The sequence below is a fragment of the Trichechus manatus genome, unplaced genomic scaffold (genome assembly GCF_000243295.1).
Source record: "Trichechus manatus latirostris isolate Lorelei unplaced genomic scaffold, TriManLat1.0 scaffold00080, whole genome shotgun sequence".
NCBI lineage: Eukaryota > Metazoa > Chordata > Mammalia > Sirenia > Trichechidae > Trichechus > Trichechus manatus.
Window position 1 is genome coordinate 8,584,861 of NW_004444016.1, and position 21,523 is coordinate 8,606,383.

Sequence of the window (21,523 nt, forward strand, 5' to 3'; positions counted from 1 at the left end):
CTGATTTTAAACCATGCAGTATCCCCTTGTTCTGTTCAAACAACTACCACTTGGTCTATGTACAGGTTCTACATGAGCACAATTAAGTGTTCTGGAATTCCCATTTTCTCAATTATCCATAATTTGTTATGATCCACACAGTTGAATGCCTTTGCATAGTCAATAAAACACAGGTAAACATCTTTCTGGTATTCTCTGCTTTCAGCCAAGATCTCTCTAACATCAGCAATGACATCCCTCATTCCACATCCTCTTCTGAATCCAGCTTGATTTTCTGGCAGTTTTCTGTTGATGTACTGCTGCAACCATTTTTGAATTACCTTCAGCATAATTTTACTTCCATGTGATATTAATGATATTGTTCAATAATTTCCATATTCCACTGGATTCCCTTTCTTTGGAACGGGCATGTATATGGATGGATCTCTTCCAGTTGGTTGGCCAGGTAGCTGTCTTCCAAATTTCTTGGCATAGACAAGTGAGTGCTTCCAACATTTCATCCATTTGTTGAAACATCTCAATTGGTAATCCATCAATTCCTGGACCCTTGTTTTTCACCAACGCCTTCAGTGCAGCTTGGACTTATTCCTTCAGTAGCATCGATTCTTGATCATATGCTACCTCCTGAAAAAAAGGCTGATGAATTCTTTTTGGTACAATGATGCTCCCTACGTTGCTCAATTTTTTGCCGATAGAATCCTTCGATATAGCAACCTGCAGCTTGAATTTTTTCATCAATTCTTTCAGCTTGACATATGCTGAGTGTGTTCTTCCTTTTTGGTTTCCTACCTTCAGGACTTTTCACCTTTCATTATAATACTTTACCTTGTCTTCTTGAGCTGCCCTGTTCAGCTCTTTTACTTCATCATTTCTTCCATTAGCTTTAGCTAAGCTACATTCAGTAGCAACTTTCAAGTCTCTTCTGACATCCATTTTGGTCTTTTCTTTCTTTCTTGTCTTTTTAATGACCTTTTGCTTTCTTCATGTATGATGTCCTTGATGTCACCCCACAACTCGTCCGGTCTTCGGTAATTGGTGTTCAACGTGTCAAACCTGTTCTTGAGATGGTCTCTAAATTCAGGTGGTATATACTGAAGGTCATACTTTGGCTCTTATGGACTTATTTTAATTTTCTTCAGCTTCAACTTGAACTTGCACATAAGCAATTGATGGTCTGTTCTGCAGTCAGCCCCTGGTCTTGTTATGACTGTTGATATTGAGCTTCTCCATGGTCTCTTTCCACAGATATAGACAATTTGATTCTTGCATATTCCATTCAGTGAGGTCCACATGTATAGTCACCATTTATGTTGTTGAAAAAAAGGTATTTGCAATGAACAGGTTGTTGGTCTTACAAAATTCTGTCATGTGCTCTCCCGCCTCATTTCTATCACCAAGGCCACGTTTTCCAACTATTGATTCATCTTCTTTGATTCTGACTCATAGTGACTTGATAGTGGTAGGGTTTTTTTTGGTTTTTAGTTTATTAAAATGTATTTCAAACTTTGTACTTTCAACAGCTTGAACACTGGCTGCAAAGTATGGATAAGTAGGGGAAAATGGTAACAGAACATTACTAATGAAATGGCCGACTATCTTACTTGACCACATGAAAGCTTTATTGACACACTTGGGATCTAGAACCATTTGGTTTTTATTTTTTATACATTTATTTAAAGGGGATCCAATTTTATATGTTAGTGAAAAATTCTGATCTAAATATAAAATGTTCAGCTTACTGAATAGCAAATGCATCCAAAGAGTAAAAAGAGAAACTGTATAATAGATGCTGATATTACTCAATCCTACATATCCATTCACTTTTCCAATATTTTTAAAGGAAAGTTTATAGATTTGGGTATGTATCATCAGAGTTAAATTTTTTTTGCAATGGAAAAATGTCTTTTAAAACCTCTATAAATTACCAATAGCTTACATTTAAAATGCTTGACCCACGCACTCAGAGTGTATATAGTATATATGCTATTTGAATATTTGAATCATTAGTTTCATGTGTATTGAAGACAACTTTCCAGTGGTAATTGAAGTGTTCATACAATTGAAAGGCACTTGCTTGGACATGTTTTGAACCTAACTCTTGAGTCAGTAGGGTTCTTTATGTTTGCATAAAGCAAAAGTATCAATGACTGGCTGTCTAGAATCCTGACTACAATGGGCAGTTTAAGATGCTCTAATGCTATTGTGCTATAAGGTGAGTTCAATATCATTATGTACCTGCTAAGCTTTAGAACTACAGTACGTTATGTAGGTAAGACGATGTTAATGAACAATTTCTAGTTTGGAAATGGAGTTAAAACTGAAAGACACCTGCAAGAAATATGGCCTTTGGTATGTTTATTAACAACTGAAGAATGCCAATAACAAATATACATTTTATGCATATTACTTTTCTTGGAATATAGAAGAGCAGAAAATAATGACAAGAACTCCTACTTTCGCCCTCAAATCCAAATCACTCCCCATTGTTAAAATACTTGGGAAGAAACAGTAAAATTCAGAACAATAATAATATAGTGTGAGAAAAAAATCACTTGTGGAATAGTTTGTTAATCATACTCATTTAATTAAAAGTACACACTTGTAAGCTAAGAAAAGAGTCTCCTGCTTCTTAATGTGCTTCTATTTTTGAAGGTCAATCTGCTTGCTTATCTGTCAAATCTTTTTGGGGAGGATGGTGATAAAGATAAGATAGAAAAAAAGTGAAACATCAGATAAAAATAAAATCTATGAGTGTTATAACTTTGATAAGTCAGAAAAAGAAATACAGTCAAATATCAATACATATCAAGTTGATATTTCAAAGATTTTTATACTATATCTGCCACCACCAACACTATCTATCTTTCATTTGTGTGTTTTTCTATATTTGATTTCATTTGGCCCTCAATTCTACTAAGGTAAGCAGGGACGATATTATGACCATGTTATGAAAACGGAAGCTAAAAGCACTACAATGCCAACATACATCTTGAGTAAAGTTACCTCTACTCTTTGACAACTAAAAATCACTGTGATTTGGATGAATAAAGTTCAAGTTCAAAGAAATTTCACTCAGACTGAAGATGTAGTAAATATTTAATATGTAAGAAATCCTGGTAACAAGGGGGAGACTGAGGAGGTATTAGTCAGTATAGAGTAGAATTTGCTCCTACCCAGTTCCTTACTCGGGGCTGATTTAGTAAGCGCTGTTGCAGTTCTGCTGCCGAGGCGCGCGGTGCCGCTGTTGGCTAGTGCTGAGCGAAGTATCTGCTCCTCCTCCTGCGGTGGAATCGCCAGCCGACAAGGTCTCTGGAGAACAGTGCGCTCTCTCAGACTCTCTGCCGCCCAGATCTCCATCAGAAATTCGATCTGCCAGGATAGAGCAAGTAGTCGCTCCCGCTAAGAGAACTGTTGGGATCCTTTAGCGATCGCCGCTCCTTAAAATCAGAAAGGCAAAGGCGCAGGGAGCGGGATGGGACCCCGCTGGGGAGCGAGAGGTCAGACTGGGCGGCGGCAAGCGCTGTTTCTCTTCCTGCTGTCTTTGCTCTGCCCGGCGCGCTCAGAGCCTATCCGCTATACGATTCCCGAGGAGCTGGCCTGGGGCTCGCTGGTGGGGAACCTCGCTAAAGATCTGGGGCTTGACGTGCGGGATTTGCCTACTCGAAACCTGCGGCTTAGTACAGAGAAGAAATTCTTTACCGTGAGCTCTGAGAACGGAGACTTACTTGTCAGCGACCGTATAGACCGAGAGCAGATTTGCGGAAAGAAGCCCACGTGTGTTCTGGAATTTGAAATGGTCGCTGAAAAGCCCTTAAACTTTTTTCACATAACCGTGGTGATCCAGGATGTCAACGACAACCCACCGATTTTCAGTCAAAATATCACTGAGCTTGAAATCAGCGAACTGACGCTAACTGGAGCCACGTTTGCCCTGGAATCAGCTCAAGATTCGGATGTAGGTGTCAATACACTGCAGCAGTACTACCTCAGCCCCGACCCGCACTTCTCTTTGATTCAGAAGGAGAACCCGGACGGCAGTAGGTACCCGGAGCTCGTAGTGAAAGCGCCCCTAGACAGGGAAGAGCAGTGCTGCCATCACTTGACCCTGACAGCATTGGACGGGGGCGAGCCGGCCAGGAGCAGCACTACCCAAATCAGGGTAGTTGTCGCAGACGCAAATGATAACCCCCCAGTGTTCACCCAGGACATGTACAGGGTCAGTGTTCGGGAGAACCTGCCTGCTGGCTCCTCGCTGCTGAGAGTGATGGCCACTGACCTGGATGAGGGCGTCAATGCCGAGATCACCTACACCTTAATCAACGTTGGTAAGGTAATGAGGCAACTGTTCAAGCTGGATAGTAAGACAGGAGAACTCACCACTGGTGGAGGACTGGACTTTGAAGATCGAGAGAGCTACACACTTGGGGTGGAAGCAAAGGATGGAGGACATCACACTACTCATTGTAAAATACAAATAGATATTTTGGATGAAAATGACAATGCTCCTGAGATAACCCTTGCTTCTGAATACAAACATATACAAGAAGATGCTGAGCTGGGGACCACTGTCGCCCTGATCAAAACACATGATCTAGATTCAGGAGTTAATGGGGAAATCCTATGTCAACTAAAAGGAAATATCCCATTTAAAATAGTTCAGGATACAAAAAACACATACAAGCTGGTGACAGATGGAACCCTGGACCGGGAACAGACGACTGAGTATAATGTCACCATCATGGCCACTGACAAGGGCAAGCCACCCCTCTCTTCCAGCACAAGCGTCACCCTGCACATCGCTGATGTCAACGACAACGCTCCAGACTTTCCCCAAGCCTCCTACGTGGTCCATGTGGCCGAAAATAACCCGCCCGGCGCCTCTATCGTGCAAGTCAGCGCCTTCGACCCGGATCTGGGGCAAAATGGCCGTGTCTCCTACTCCATAGTAGCCAGCGACCTGGAACCGCGAGCGCTGTCGTCCTACGTGTCTGTGAGCGCGCAGAGCGGGGTGGTGTTCGCGCAACGCGCCTTCGACCACGAACAGCTGCGCGCCTTCGAGCTGACGCTGCAGGCGCGTGACCAGGGCTCGCCCCCGCTCAGCGCCAACGTCAGCCTGCGCGTGTTGGTGGACGACCGCAACGACAACGCGCCCAGGGTGCTGTACCCGGCGCTGGGACCCGACGGCTCAGCGCTCTTCGACACGGTGCCGCGCGCAGCGCAGCCGGGCTACCTGGTCACCAAGGTGGTGGCGGTGGACGCAGACTCGGGACACAAAGCCTGGCTGTCCTACCACGTGCTGCAGGCCAGCGAGCCCGGGCTTTTCAGCCTGGGGCTGCGCACGGGCGAGGTGCGCACGGCGCGTGCATTGGGCGACAGGGACGCATCCCGCCAGCGCCTGCTGGTCGCTGTACGAGATGGAGGACAGCCACCCCTCTCAGCCACCGCTACGCTTCACCTGGTCTTAGCTAATAGCCTGCAGGAGGCTTTGCCAGGCCTCAGCGACCGCCCCGCCCCCTCTGACCCTCAGACCGAGTTGCAATTTTATCTGGTGGTGGCCTTGGCCTTGATCTCTGTCCTCTTCCTCCTCACCGTGATTACCGCGATCGCCCTGCGCCTGCGACGCTCCTCTAGCCCCACCGACTGGGGCTGCTTTCAGCCAGGTCTCAGCTCCAAATCTGGACCTGCGATTCCCCCCGGCTACAGTGAGGGGACTTTCCGTTATTCCTATAATCTATGTGCTGCCTCACATTCCTCACAGACAGAGTTTACATTTCTCAGTATAAATCCAGAAATCACTCCTCCACAAGATCTTCTGTGCGATGAAGGCTCTTGGGTTGAAAGCACCAGCAATGACAATCCCAAAATGACTTCTAAGTCAGTCAATTTGCAACAGGTGAGTTTCTCCAAACCCCTTTCCTTTCATAAATAGAATTAGGTTCAATTCATTATGTCAGAGATAAAAAAGTATACAATTAAATATGTTCTGATTTCATTTTGTTTTATTGATTTTTCTGGGTATTGAATGAGCGAGGAAATACATTGTAGGCTTATCTGTGTTGCAATTTTCTTTCATAGAAAGTGGCCTTATGATCTTGAATTTTTTGTTAATCATCAAACAATGTAATCTAAAACATTTTAATTCATTAGTATGTCACACTGTCATTGTAAGTCATGATTACTATCTAGAATTTAATGAAAAGCTAGTCAATTTAGTAGTTTACTTCGTTTCAACTGATAAAAAATTTATTTGATGCTGTCAACCCAGAAATATAAATGTCAATACAGCCTATATATTTTCACTTTTTTCCGTGGTTTTCAAGGTATACATAAATATTACCTGAGTCAGGGCAGATCTTAATTTATATGTTAACAAAAACAAATAATGGCATCTAAAAATAGTGACTCTTGCTGTAACTGGCACTGTAGTGGATTATACATTATATGTAGTGGATTGTATTTTATATGAAAGTAGGACAAATGGAAATGATGGTGGAGTGTGATAATTCAAGATTTACAGAAAAGTGTACTGTTATTTCTGTTCCAAGGCCCTAAGAGATGTTGTTACTAAAATAAGTGGTAAGTTCCAGGGAACATTTAAAATTATTCAAAATGAGCTCTTTTATTCTTCCAAATGTTTCACTTTCTTAGGGAGAGAAATATTATGAATGTCATCTATGCAGATTTAGCAGAGAAAAAATTCTCTAAGATAGTTTCACAAACAGTACAGTATTACTAAAAAATAAATAATAAGTGTTGGTGAAGAAGTGGAGAAATTGAAAACTTCGTACATTGCTGGTGGAATGTAAAATGTTGCAGCTGCTGTAGAAAAAAGTTTGATGGTTTTTTAAAAAGTTAAACATAGAATCACAGTAACCCCAAAACCAAACCCTTTGCTGTCAAGTTGATTTCAACAGTGTAGAACTGCCCCATAGGGCTTCCAAGGAGCAGCTGCTGGATTCAAACTGCCAACCTTTTGGTTAGTAGCCGTAGCTCCGAACCACTGCACCACCAGGGCTCTGAGAATCACAATATGACCCAGTGATTCCACTACTTGATATATACCCAAAAGAATTGAAAGCAAGGACTCAAACAAATGCTTGTACCCAGTACTCATTTCAACATTATTCACAGCAGCCAAAACATGGAAACAACCCAAATGCCCATGAATACGTGAATGGATGAACAACATGTGAGATATATATATATGTATATATATATAATGAAATATTATTCAGCCATAAAGAAAAATGAAGTTCTGAAACATGCTATAACATGGATGAAACTTGAAAACATTACGTTGAGTGAAATAAGTCAGAAACAAAAGAACAAATATTGTATGATCCCACTTATATGAAATACAAAGAATAGGCAATTGCATAGAGATTAAAGATGGTTGGTGGTTACCAGGGGCTGGCGGGAGAGGGGAATGGGAGTTATTTCTGACGGGGCACCGAGTTTGCTTCCAGTGATGAAAAATTTTTGAAATAAATAGTGGTAATTGTTGCACAATATTGTGAATACGATTAATGTCACTAAATTGTACACTTAAACGGCGAATTTTGTGTTGTATATCTTTTACCACAAGAAATTTTTTAAAAAAACAGAAGACGGTGCAGTGTTAAGTCAGGACTCTAAGCGTCGCTGTTCACTAACTCGGGAGAGAAAAGCGATGGGAACTGGAGTTCTAAACCGCAAACACAAGGCAGATCAGACACAAAAACTCTCCAGCTGCGCAGGAATTCTAACTGCGAACGCTTCGCTTCAGCTCTCTGCTTGTTTATGGACCTTGACCTCTAATTCTGAGAAGCACAAAGTAATGTGGACACGTTCCTGTTACATAATCCTAAGGAAGTCCATAAGGAGCCAGTAATGGCGGTTCTGCAGAGGAGCCGGCGCCGGCACCGCAGCGGACTGGTCTTGCTCTTCACCTTCCTGGAGACGCTGTGGGGCGCCAGGGCGGGGCAGATGCGCTACTCCATTCCCGAGGAGCTGGAGAAAGGCTCCTTCGTGGGGAACATCACCAAAGACCTGGGGCTGGAGCCCTGGGAACTGGCGGAGCACGGAGTCCGCCTCGTCTCCAGAGGCAGGACGCAGCTCTTTACTCTGAACCCGCGAAGCGGCAGCTTAATCACTGCGGGCAGGATAGACCGGGAGGAGCTCTGCGCTCAGAGCGTGCGGTGTCTGGTGAATTTTAACATCCTTGTTGAGGATAAAATGAATCTTTATCCTGTGGAAGTGGAAATAATGGATATTAATGACAATACACCCCAATTCTTAGCGGAAGAACTGGAAGTGAAAATTCTCGAAAACGCACCTCCTTCCTCTCGTTTTCCATTGATGGAGGTCTATGACCTGGATGTGGGAATGAACTCGCTTCAGGGCTTCAAGCTCAGCTCCAACAGTCACTTCTCAGTGGACGTGCAAAGCGAAGCCAACGGGCCCAAGTACCCGGAGCTGGTGCTGGAGCGTGCCCTGGACCGGGAGCGAGAGGCCGTTCACCACCTCGTCGTTACTGCCGTGGATGGAGGTGACCCTGTTCGCTCAGGTGTGGCTCGAATTCAGATTACTGTCCTAGATGCGAATGACAACGCTCCGGTGTTTACAAAGCCTGTCTACCGGGTGAGTGTTCCTGAAAACCTGCCAGTAGGTACGCCAGTGTTGTCCGTAAATGCCACCGACCGGGATGAAGGAGTCCACGCGGAAGTAACGTATTCCTTAGTGAAGATAACTAAAAAGATTTCACAGATTTTCTGCTTGAATGCTTTGACTGGAGAAATTTCAACTTCTGGAGATCTAGACTATGAGGACTCGAGCTCCTATGAGCTGGATGTTGAAGCCCAGGATAGGCCAGGTCTTCGAGATAGAGCTAAAGTCTTCATAACTATCTTGGATGTAAATGATAATGTACCAGAAGTGGTAGTTACATCTGGGAGCAGAACAATTGCTGAAAATGCGCCCCCAGGAACAGTAGTTGCTCTTTTTCAAGTGCATGATCGAGATGCAGGACTGAATGGTCTGGTGACATGCTCCATCTCCAGAAGTCTGCCGTTTGAATTGGAAAAATCAGTAGACAATTACTATCGATTAGTGACAAGCACAGTCCTAGACCGTGAGCAGGTGTCCTCGTACAACATCACTGTGACAACCACAGACAAAGGAACTCCGCCCCTGTCTACAGAAACGCTCATCTCCCTAAATGTGGCAGACACCAACGACAACCCGCCTACCTTTTCTCACACATCCTACTCGGTCTACGTCCCTGAGAACAACCCCAGAGGAGCCTCTATCTTCTCGGTGACCACCCATGATCCCGACAGCGATGAGAATGCCCGAGTTACTTACTCCCTGGCTGAGGACACCATCCAGGGGGCACCCCTATCCGCCTATGTCTCCATTAACTCTGATACCGGAGTCCTGTACGCACTGCGAGCCTTTGATTATGAGCAGTTTCAAAGCCTGCAACTGAGAGTGACTGCACGTGACAGCGGTGACCCGCCACTCAGCAGCAACGTGTCGCTGAGCCTGTTCATTCTGGACAAGAACGACAATGCACCAGAAATCCTGTACCCTACCCTTCCCAGTGACGATTCCACAGGCGTAGAGCTGGCGCCGCGCTCGGCAGAGCCCGGCTACCTGGTGACCAAGGTAGTGGCGGTGGATTGCGACTCAGGACAGAACGCCTGGCTGTCCTACCGCCTGCTCAAGGCCAGCGAGCCAGGGCTCTTCGCGGTGGGAGTGCACACGGGTGAGGTACGCACGGCGCGGGCCCTGCAGGACAGAGACGCGCTCAAGCAGAGCCTGGTGGTGGCCGTCCAGGACCACGGTCAGCCCCCTCTCTCAGCCACAGTCACGCTCACTGTGGCCGTGGCTGACAGCATCCCCGACGTCCTGGCCGACCTGAGCAGTTTAGAGTCTCCTGACAACACGGATGACTCAGGTCTCACGCTGTACCTGGTGGTGGCGGTGGCCGCGGTCTCCTGCGTCTTCCTCGCCTTTGTCGTCGTGCTGCTGGCGCTCAGGCTGCGTCGCTGGCGCACGAAGCGTCTGCTCCAGGCTTCGGGAGGGGTGTTGCCGAGCCTGCCGGTCTCACAGTTTGTGGGTGTGGATGGGGTTCGAGCTTTCCTGCAGACCTATTCCCACGAGGTCTCCCTCACCGCGGACTCCGGGAAGAGCCACATTATCTTCCCTCAACCCAACTATACTGACACACTCATTAGTGCAGAGAGTTGTGGGAAAAGCGAGCCTCTTTTGATCCAGGAAGATTTAGGTTTTTGTAAAGAGGAAGACTCTTTTGTTCAGGTAAGGTTTTTGCTTTTTTATTGGTTTCATTTGAACAGGAAATTCTAAAATTATCTTTGATCAATGCTTAGTTTTCTTTGTTTTGCAGGAAATCATATAGTTATCATATAATTCTGAGAAGGTTTTCCTTTTTATGAATAGAGCTCTCCTAAATTTTAATTTTCTTGAATTTCATGAAAAAATACTTAATTCATGGCCTGGATTTGCTCTACCTTTGTCCTGTTGGCCAACTCTTTGTGCTTTGGATTGCATCTGCCTCATTGCTTAGGCTTTGGTTTGTTTGTTTCTGTGATGTGATATTCATGAGACCCTTTCCTTTTCTAATGTGGAGAAAATACTCACTGCATCCTCTGTGAAAGAAGATCAAGATAGTGTTTTCTAAAATTATAGAGATCCATGAAAAACACTTCCCCCTTTCAACTACTTAGAAATAATTTTTTAAAGTTAAAGATAAGAGTAATGGATGTCTGTAGCAGAGAGGACCTGGGCTTTGGTGTCCACCACTAGACGTGAGTAATATTCCTGGCACTAACAGTTATTCATCTTCGGCCAGTCACAATCTCTGTAGTCTTCCATTTAAAGTTGTAATTAAAAAGGCTTGCCTTATCTATCTCACATACAAACTAGGTAAACAAAATCTCATAAATTTTTTTTCAAACATAAAATAGCATAGTGAACAAATATTTGTTGACATCACCATTATTATAATTATTGGATTTTTAATAAATGTAAGCATCCATCTTTGCCTACTACAATGTCTTCTACATACTTTGTGCTTGATAGTCTTTTTAAAATGAAATGAATTTCAAAATATGCTCAATAGTGTCCACTTACAAGAAATACATCTAAAATTACAGTACACTGACTGGTGAGTGAGAGAATGAAGAATTTAAATAATTCAGCATATTAACCCAGATAAAATAATAAGGCTTCTGTCATATGTTGTTGTTAGCTGCCTAGCTACTGTGGAATTGCCCCCCGAATAGCGACCCTATTCACTACAGAATAAAACACTGCCCAATCCTGCGCCATCCCCACGATCAGATAGACATAAGACTGTTGTGATCCATAGGGTTTTCACTGGCTGATTTTGGGAAGTAGATTGCCAGGCCTTTCTTCCTAGTCTTAGTTTGGAAGCTCCACTGAAACCTATTCAGCATCATAGCAACACACAAGTCTCCACCGACAGATGGGTGGTGGCAGTACATGAGGTGGATTGGCTGGGAATCAACCTGGGTCTCCTGTATGGAAGGTGAAATTCTACCACCGAACCACCAATGCTCCTCTGTCACATAGCAACTCTTTATCCAAATATTTGAACGAAAGGGGGTTGTCATTTAGAACTGTTATTCATCATGGCCCAAAGGTGTGAATGTAACTATGGCTTGGTGAGTACAAACAGGCAAAGTTTTTAATTCTCGAAGTTGTTCTAACAAGAAATGAGTTGCCTACAGAGGTAGGAGATTCCATTATTGGAACTCCTCAGAAAGTTGATGGCCCTGAAATTAATGGAGTACAAGGTATTCTACAATTTGATGAGTTGTTTAACTACATCATAGACAAGATCTTTTCCAACCCTGAGTGGGAGGATTCTATGATCTGGTAATATGGTGAGTTGGCCACTTGTGCATCTGAATTTGGAATGCACATATAAGAAAAAATATTAAAGAAGGTATCTTGAAAATGAACAAGAACCTTCTTTATAAAAGCCAGTCTTCATAAAGATAGTATCGAGCTGATGCTCTTGAAATAATATTTCAAGATTCCAAATATATATATATATAGAGAGAGAGAGAGAGAGAGAGAGCTAATGAAGATATTCCAATAATACATATTTCCAAATCTAATTTTTTGGACATTTGTGCAATAATTCTTTGATGGCTTGAATCAGAATGTAATAGTTAACAATGTGAAAGAATTTTAAACCTGGGGCTTGGTCATGTGTGTCAGATAGTCTCTTGTACAAATACTGTGGTTTTTGCCACACACTCTGGGGATGTGAACGTTATTTTACTATATCACCAATTTGGGGTTATTTAAACTAAATATATAGAACATCCATTGTTATAAGTAAATCTCACTGAGTTTCATGATAGTAAGCTGGTTTATTTTATTCTTTTATCTGAGTTACCTGTGACCATTTCATTTAAACAAAACATTTCTCTGAAGGAAAAACTATCAGATTATACTATCACAATAATCATTCATTCATGTGGATGACTAAGTGTTAAACATCCTGGCAATCATGGAATTTGCTAAATTCTGACTAAATGAGGTTCTTTGGTCTACATACCATGCAGATAATTAGTCTGAGATTTTGAGCATACACTAAATTTTAGAGCATCAAAAATAAATCTAACAACTTGTGGGATTATTTTATCATCTGGAAAACCACCCATTTCTAATCAAACTTCTGGTTGAGATGGCAGATGTCAAAAGGGGGTGAGTGTAAATCTCAGAAAGAATCATTGGAAAACACCTACATCTTTGCTTGAGAGTGAAAGCTTAAACACAACTCCAAACAAATGGTCCTTCAATAGAAAAAAGTTCCATAATGAAAGAAGAGAAGATAATTAACTCAATGCCTTGGAAGGTAGGTAGAATTTTCCATAGAATTTTTTTAATGCAAGTAAACAAAGATTAGATTCACCCATTAACCCAATCAATAATAATATAATCTCTTTAAAACTACATAAATACTTCAACTTTATATGGTAAGCTTATGTAACATTTTAATAAACATACCTTGTGGTCTAGTAGAGATTGTTAATATTTATTTTTATGTTGTGGAATAACTTTAAAATCTTGACTACTTAGTGTAGCTATTTACTCCCTAAAGTATGCTTTATGTTCAGAACATGTCTATAATCTTACTTAGATAAATTTTATTTAGCTCCAAAGAAGGTTCAAAAAGTAGTGTTAATTCAGACATTAAAAAAAAACCCAGTAGTAATAAGAGACAAATGTGAGGTTAAGCTATGAATTTTGAGGCATCAGGTAGAAAAAGATCAAGATATTGGGAACCATAACCTCCAAACATGAAAGCTTTGTTTGACAATGTCTACAAGAACTCATGATCTTTGATGACCATACACTTTGCTTGCATCAATAAGAAGTTCAAAATTACTAATAAACTAATATTTAACTCCTGTTCATGATAATGAAACTGGTTCATTAAAATTTCTTAACTTTTATATATATGGTGAAAGCAAACATGACTATGAATTATTCAAACATCATTTCATTCAAGCAAAGTATTCCCTATATTTTGAAGCAATGCCATCAGAGAGCAGAAATAAACTACTTCATTTAGAACCTCCTGCAAAACTAAGGTACATATTTTCTGGTTCCTTCTTCTGGTACCACTACCTATTGCCTGAGGGCTTAAAAATAATTCAGAAAGCAGGATTATTTCTGGCCAGGTCTTCATTCTGCAACGATGTGGAAGGAACTTAGTTTGATTTTTATCATCCGCAATTGAGTTTTACTCCAGCTACATCAGTGGAGACATGAGTACCTCTAAGGATCCTCTTGGAATCAACTCCATGACACACAGCAACACAACAAGAATCCTCGCAGGACAGTCTTGCATGTATGCTCAAAGGATGTCTAGAGAGACCTTCCCTTTTAAAACTATTCTGATACAGGGTAGGATGAAGATTTGAATTTTATAATGAAAATAAGCAATCAAGCCAACACCTAGTTTCCTGAGAATCCACGGCCAGTAGGTCCTCTTTGCAAATCTCTGCCCTCTGTGCAAAATGAGTTGCTTCTACAGCTGATAGTTGCTGCTTGGCTTCTAACCTCATCTGTAATGGCATTTCTTGAGCACAAAATATCAACCACAGCCAATAATGATTCCCTTTTCTTTTCTCACAAGACTGTGAGTGAGGATCTGTGGATTCCTACCTTGGTTCTACAATTGTATAATCAGAGATAAGGCAATTATCTCTCGTTTTTTCATCTTTTAAGTGAAGGTGTTGGACTAAACCACCTCTAAGTTTACATCCAATTAAAACTTATCTTTTCAAGGAACTTTTGGCTCTCTGAGTCTTTCATGGTGGTGTCTAGCACACTGCATTGTTCAATAGTATTACCGAACTAATTTAAATGTATTATACCCTGTAGTAAATAATTTTTGTTGTCAGGTACATAATTTTTATGGATTTTACCTTTTTGCCTGCAATGTCTGGGTTTCCTAGATATGCAATAAAGTGTGAGTCAGTGCCCAAAAGAGTCATTTCAAACTGGCAGTGCAAAATAGAGATTTAAAAAAAAAAATTTTAAATCAGGGATTACCAAACACCTGTCTATGAACACTGTTGTATTAATTCACAGTTTCTTAAAATGAATTTAAAAATTATATCAGAGGTATTTAGAGTGAAGAAATTTTACTGAAAATTTGAAGAATGAAACAATTTTCTGAAAAATCAGTTTATTTTGCTTCAATGTGGTGCAGTAGCTCACTAAGGACTCTGAGCGCCGCTATTCACCAACCAGGGGAAAAATGGTGCGAGAGATCCGCCGGAACCGCCGAGCTTTTACAGCACAAAGAAACGACAGGTTGAGACAAATCCTTCCCTAGCTGCATCAACCTCAGGCCTCCATCCTACCGGGTTCTGGGCTCCCCTTCCGAATATTGAGGGGTTTACTCGGATTCACAGGCATCCAGAAGCACATCCCAAGAAGCTCAAGCAAGATCAGCAGGACAACAATGGCGGCTCGGCAGAAGGGCAGGGACTACAGAGGATTCGTCCTGCTCTCGATTCTCCTGGGGACCTTGTGGGAAGTCTGGGCAGGACATATTCGCTATTCCGTGCCTGAGGAGACAGACAAAGGGTCTTTTGTGGGGAACGTCGCCAAAGACCTGGGGCTGGAGCCCCGAGAGCTGACGGAGCGCGGAGTCCGCATCGTCTCCAGAGGTAGGACGCAGCTTTTCGCTCTGAACCAGCGAAGCGGCAGCTTGATCACTGCAGGCAGGATAGACCGGGAGGAGCTCTGCGCTCAGAGCGCGCGGTGTCTGGTGAATTTTAACATCCTGATGGAAGATAAAATGAATCTTTATCCTATTGAAGTGGAAATAACAGATGTTAACGACAACGCTCCTAGATTCTTGAAGGAAGAAATTAACGTAAAAATAATGGAGAATACAGCTCCTGGGGTACGCTTTCCGTTAAACGAGGCTAGAGATCCAGATGTAGGCACCAACTCCCTCCAGAGCTACCAGCTCAGCCCCAGTCACCACTTCTCCCTGGACGTGCAAACTGGAGACGATGGAACCAAGTATCCAGAACTGGTGCTGGACCGGGTGCTGGACCGGGAGGAAGAGGCGGTTCACCATCTCCTCCTCACGGCCTCTGACGGAGGCGACCCACTCAGATCCGGCACCGCGCGCATCCAAGTGACAGTGGTAGATGTGAATGACCATGCTCCAGTCTTCTCTCTGCCCCAGTACCGAGTGACTATCCCTGAGAATGTACCTGTGGGCACAACACTGCTCACAGTAAATGCTATAGACCTGGATGATGGATTGAATGGGGAAGTGACATATTCTTTTCAGAAAATAACTCAAAAAATTCTACAAATATTCCAACTGAACTCCCTTACAGGAGAATTATCAACTTTACAAGGCCTAGATTATGAAGAATCCGGCTTCTACGAAATGGAAGTTCAGGCTCAGGATGGTCCTGGTAGTCTGACAAGGACAAAAGTACTGATCACAATTTTAGATGTGAATGACAACACTCCCGAAGTGACTGTAATGTCTCTGAGCAGCTCAGTCCCTGAAGACACGCCTCTTGGGACAGTAACTGCTCTTTTCTACCTACAAGACCAAGATTCTGGGAAGAATGGGGAGGTGACCTGCACCATTCCAGAAAATCTGCCTTTTAAATTAGAAAGATCGATAGACAATTATTATAGATTGGTGACAGCAAAAAACTTGGACCGGGAAAGACTGTCTGTCTATAACATCACAGTGAAAGCCACAGATGGTGGCACCCCTCCCCTGTCAACGGAAACCTGCATCTCTATACACGTGGCAGACACCAACGACAACCCGCCCACCTTCTCCCACAAGTCCTACTCAGTCTTCGTCCCTGAGAACAACCTCAGAGGAGCCTCCATCTTCTCGGTGACTGCCCATGACCCCGACAGCGAGGAAAATGCCCAGGTTATTTACTCCCTGGTGGAAGATACCATACAGGGGGCCCCTGTGTCCTCCTATGTCTCTATCAACTCTGACACTGGCGTTCTGTATGCACTGCGATCCTTTGACTATGAGCAGTTTCGAAACCTGCAACTTAGAGTGACTGCGTGTGACAGCGGTGACCCGCCACTCAGCAGCAACGCATCACTGAGCCTGTTCATTCTGGACAAGAACGACAATGCGCCGGAAATCCTGTACCCTTCCCTCCCCAGTGATGGTTCCACGGGTATGGAGCTGACTCCCCGCTCCGCAGAGCCCGGCTACCTGGTGACCAAGGTAGTGGCAGTGGACAGAGACTCAGGTCAGAACGCCTGGTTGTCCTACCGCCTGCTCAAGGCCAGCGAGCCAGGGCTCTTCTCGGTGGGGGTGCACACGGGCGAGGTGCGCACGGCGCGGGCCCTGCAGGATAGAGACGCGCTCAAGCAGAGCCTGGTGGTGGCCGTCCAGGACCACGGCCAGCCTCCTCTCTCAGCCACAGTCACGCTCACTGTGGCCGTGGCCAACAGCATCCCCGAGGTCCTGGCCGACTTGAGCAGTTTAGAATCTTCCGCTGACCCAGACGACTCCCGCCTCACTCTGTACCTGGTGGTGGCCGTGGCCGCTGTCTCCTGTGTTTTCCTCGCCTTTGTCATTGTGCTGCTGGCGCTCAGGCTGAGGCGCTGGCATGTGTCCCGCCTGCTGCAGGCTTCCGGGGTCGGGTTGGCGGGTGTGTCCGCCTCGCACTTTGTGGGCATGGACAGGGTGCAGGCTTTTCTGCAAACCTATTCCCACGAGGTCTCCCTCACCGCAGACTCGCGGAAGAGTCACCTGATCTTCCCCCAGCCCAACTACGCCGATACGCTCATCAGCCAGGAGAGCTGTGAGAAGAATGATCCCTTGTTAACATCCATAGATTTTCATGAATTTAAGGATGAAATACCAAATACTCAGGTGAGTTCGGTCTCTGTTTTTATTTCCAAGAGGACCTATATTCTTATTGTTTTGTGAAACAAGTATTTTAAAGATGGGGGAAAACTTTAAATAGGTAAAACAAGTTTAGTGGTTCATTTTAGTGGTGATACTTTAACATGGAACACAGGTTGACAGCAGTTTTGGTATCATTTGTTTATTGAAAGGCTATGGACAAGTTGGAAACTCTGGTGGCACAGGGGTTAAGGGCTACAGCTGCTAACCAAAAGGTCGGCAGTTCGAATCCACCAGGCACTCTTTGGAAACCCTATGGGGGAAGTTCTCCTCTGTCCTATAGGGTCGCTACGAGTCAGAATCGACTCCATGGCAATGGGTTTGGCTTTTTTGGTTTGGTATGGGCAAGTTTGTGAATAAGTGCACTATGGCATTTGTCAGTCTTCCACCTATTTTCCATTTGGTTTTCTTAACCCATGTATTTCACAGATGAGAAAGAATAATGAATTGTTGAGCCTTTTCTCACTGCACTAGACTAGCAAAAGTAAAGCACACCTTAGCCTTGTTCTCAGGATTCTCTTCAGGGTTCAAATCTGATGCTTTTTTTCTGTGTACTGCCTCTGCTTCCATCTACCTCACTTTGATGGCCCTGAAAACTTTGGCTGCTTCCTGATCTATTCAAAGCAAAATTACCTGTTAAAATTGGAGTACTAAGGGCAAGGTTAGATTTACTCCTAAAGGATGAAACATACGTGTCAAGCTTCACTAAGGTCTATATCAGTGACAAATACAGAGTCTAATGCCATAATAAAGGTCACTGGCCAAAAGCAATAAAACATTATATCAAATAAAATGTCACTGCAAGTGTTGTAAGTGGCATTTGTGAAATAGAGAGTTTTAACATGAAATTCCAATGTGAAGTGTGTCTGTGGGCTTCCCAAGAGGGGACTGACAATGCTAACTTTATGAAACAACCATTTCATACATTCAAATCCTAAAGCAGCACTCAAGTTTACTTATTAGGCCTGCTGAAAAAATCCATTGGCAATAACTCAATCTGGGATTAGCTACTTCCATATTCCTTTGTATAGTGTTTCAGTAAAGCTCAACACATCAATTGATTATCATCTGGTCGGGGTGGAGGACAAAGTAGTCTTGATTCCTGAAATTTTTTTAATGTTAATTTAAAAGATTTTGGGGGACATAGTGTTTTATTTGGTACTTTGCATATAGAGGAGTGTGGGATGAGGGTGGGAATATATTTCAAACATTCTTCAGTGTTTAGCTGTACAATCATTTGTCGAAAAGATGTTACTCACACTTCGTGAGGAAAGGTCCTCTGACAGAAATATAGTCATCAGATATTTCAAAAGAGAAAATCCTGAAGACAAAATTTGTTAAATGGTTAAAATATTTTTAAACAAAGAAGAGAAATCACTGATAAACTCAGTGAGCTATTGCAAGTAAACTTTCCATGGACTGGTTTCATCCCATTCTGAGGTCATCATGGGATGTAATGTAAGTGCAGATGTAGGAACCCATACCTCAGTGCAATAGACCACACAGCTAAGGGACTTTGTGTTGCACAGCTAAATATTATTCCCCTATTAACTTTGAAGATTAATGTATTGATATTGTACCCCAGTGAATAATTTCATAGTGGGAAGGAGAGGTACCTGATAGGCTAACCTATCTTTGGGCTACAACATTTCCTTAACGGAATGTTCCCTAACACAGCAGAAGTGAGAATCAGATAATATTACTACAAAGAGATCATTCAAAATATTTTGGAATAAAAGATGTGCTGGAGATAAGGACAAAATTGTGCCTTTTTTACAACATAAAATTTAGCATTACTTGTACTCTCTGAAAAAAATTGAAGTGAATCAGCATGGAGGTACCTAGAAAAGTGGAGAAAAACTTAAGGAAAAAGTAAAGAAGGATAAAAATGTATCCTACACATTGGTAATGAATGCATATTCAAACTCACTGGACTCAGACAGCTTTGGGCAAAATCTGTGCTATATTCATCTTTGCATCGCCTGTGTGTATTTGAGACAGAGGAATGATTGTGCCAACATATAGAGGTTTGTGTATTAAATCTAAGAGATTTCCCTAAAAACCATGAGAGTTGGAATAGAGACGTTTGTAAGAGCCGGATTTAAACGTTATTAAATATATAGACGTATAAACATTGTGTGTTCGGTTAGGCACGCAATTACGATTCTAGCTAGTTAAACTGAAGCAGCAGAGGCTGCAGTTTCCTAGTGCGGACTCTGGGCGCCGCTGTTGGCCAAAGTGGAGAGCTTGGTGTTCGCTCTCTTCTTGCGCAGACGCAGCGCACTTTCCAAGGCAGCTCCATGTCACACTTGCGCGAGCATTTCACCATTTCCTCCTCTGGAAAGGAATCCCGGGCTCCCACTACTGGAACTAAAAGCCGATCGGAGCTCCAGACACCTGAGGTTATTTGTAACCCTGCGTCTCCAGGCTGGTGAGCAAACTGAGGGGAGCCAGAGGGATGGGGAGCGGCGCTGGGGAGTGGGGCTGGGCTGAGAGGCGGCGAGTGCTCTTTCCCTTCCTGCTGTCTTTGTTCTGCCCGGCGCTCTCTGAGCAGATCCGCTACAGGATTCCCGAGGAAATGTCCAAGGGCTCGGTGGTGGGGAACCTGGCCAAGGACCTAGGGCTCAGTGTCCACGAGTTACCGACTCGAAAACTGCGAGTCAGTTCGGAGAAGCCTTACTTTGCTGTGAGCTCAGAGAGTGGAGAGTTACTTGTGAGCAGCAGGCTAGACAGGGAGCAGATATGCGGGAAGAAGCCAGTGTGTGCTCTGGAATTTGAAGCTGTTGCTGAAAATCCGTTGAACTTTTATCACGTGAATGTGGAGATCGAGGATGTCAATGACCACACGCCAAAATTCACGCAAACTGCTTTTGAACTTCAAATAAGCGAGTCCACAAAGCCTGGAGCACGATTTATCTTAGGATCTGCCCATGATGCAGATATTGGTACTAACTCTCTACAAAATTATCAGCTCAGCCCCAATGATCATTTCTCACTCCTGAATAAAGAGAAATTAGATGGAGGTAAACACCCTGAGCTAGTACTGAAGATGCCTTTAGATCGGGAAGAGCAGAAATCCTACCACCTGATCTTGACTGCTTTGGATGGTGGGGATCCACCCCTAAGCAGCACTGCACAGATACAGGTCCTTGTGACTGACGCCAATGATAACCCCCCAGTGTTTAGCCAAGACATATATAGGGTGGGTCTTCGGGAAAACGTGTCCCCGGGCACCACTGTGCTTCGGGTGATGGCCACCGATCAGGACGAGGGTGTCAATGCAGAGATCACCTTCTCTTTCAGCGAAGCTGACCAAATCACCCAGTTTGATGTGGATTCAAGTACCGGGGCAATTACTATTCTAAATACGTTAGATTTTGAAGAAGTCAAAGAATATTCCATGATTTTGGAAGCAAGGGATGGTGGAGGAATGATTGCACAATGTACGGTAGAAATAGAAGTCCTAGATGAAAATGACAACGTCCCAGAAGTGGTAATCCAATCCCTACCTGACTTAATTATGGAGGACACCGAGCTGGGAACATATATTGCTCTTTTCAAAGTCCGTGACAAGGATTCTGGAGATAACGGAGAAGTTACTTGTAAATTAGAAGGTGACGTTCCATTTAAAATACTCGCTTCTTCAAAAAACACGTATAAATTAGTGACAGATGGGGTTTTAGACAGGGAGCAGACCCCGGAGTACAACGTCACCATTACAGCCACAGACAAGGGCAAGCCTCCACTCTCCTCCAGCGTAAGCGTCACCTTGCACATCGGCGACGTAAATGACAACGCTCCCGTGTTCCACCAGGCCTCGTACGCAGTCCACGTGGCTGAGAACAACCCTCCTGGCGCCTCTATCGCTCAAGTTAGCGCCTCTGACCCCGACTTGGGGCCCAATGGCCTGTTGTCTTACGCCATCGTGGCCAGTGACCTGGAACCGCGAGCGCTGTCGTCCTACGTGTCTGTGAGCGCACAGAGCGGGGTGGTGTTCGCGCAGCGCGCCTTCGACCACGAGCAGCTGCGCGCCTTCGAGCTGACGCTGCAGGC

General features: G+C 43.7%; 5 protein-coding genes across 7 annotated transcripts in view; all 5 read left to right on the forward strand.

Annotated features, from left to right (window-relative positions):
- The window catches only part of LOC101354188 (protocadherin gamma-C4), a 168,077-nt gene that overhangs the window by 23,694 nt on the left and 122,860 nt on the right, over nucleotides 1-21,523 (forward strand). The window lies entirely within an intron of this gene.
- Nucleotides 1,396-7,870, forward strand: LOC105756515 (protocadherin gamma-B3). Its single transcript, XM_012556840.2, has 2 exons — nucleotides 1,396-5,893; nucleotides 7,586-7,870. Exons 1-2 carry the CDS (start codon nucleotides 3,473-3,475, stop codon nucleotides 7,868-7,870), a joined length of 2,706 nt encoding a protein of 901 aa, XP_012412294.2. The 5' UTR covers nucleotides 1,396-3,472.
- Nucleotides 7,870-10,484, forward strand: LOC105756516 (protocadherin gamma-A6-like). The gene has a single exon (XM_023735630.1). The coding sequence runs from the start codon at nucleotides 7,870-7,872 to the stop codon at nucleotides 10,345-10,347; it is 2,478 nt and encodes an 825-aa protein (XP_023591398.1). The 3' UTR covers nucleotides 10,348-10,484.
- LOC111821383 (protocadherin gamma-A7-like) lies at nucleotides 14,788-17,513 on the forward strand. Its single transcript, XM_023735629.1, has one exon. It carries the CDS (start codon nucleotides 15,014-15,016, stop codon nucleotides 17,492-17,494), a length of 2,481 nt encoding a protein of 826 aa, XP_023591397.1. The 5' UTR covers nucleotides 14,788-15,013; the 3' UTR covers nucleotides 17,495-17,513.
- LOC105756517 (protocadherin gamma-B4-like) overlaps nucleotides 19,898-21,523 on the forward strand; it is a 2,483-nt gene continuing 857 nt past the window's right edge. Inside the window, 1 exon segment of the mRNA XM_023735632.1 lies at nucleotides 19,898-21,522. Within this exon segment, the coding sequence (XP_023591400.1) occupies nucleotides 19,929-21,522 (1,594 nt within the window). The 5' untranslated portion in view covers nucleotides 19,898-19,928.

Coding starts and splice junctions, on each gene's coding strand:
- LOC105756516 (XM_023735630.1), top strand. CDS start 7,870: ATGGCGGTTCTGCAGAGGAGCCGGCGCCGGCACCGCAGCGGACTGGTC.
- LOC105756515 (XM_012556840.2), top strand. CDS start 3,473: ATGGGACCCCGCTGGGGAGCGAGAGGTCAGACTGGGCGGCGGCAAGCG. Junction 5,894..7,585: donor AGTCAGTCAATTTGCAACAG/GTGAGTTTCTCC, acceptor TTTTACCACAAG/AAATTTTTTAAAAAAACAGA.
- LOC111821383 (XM_023735629.1), top strand. CDS start 15,014: ATGGCGGCTCGGCAGAAGGGCAGGGACTACAGAGGATTCGTCCTGCTC.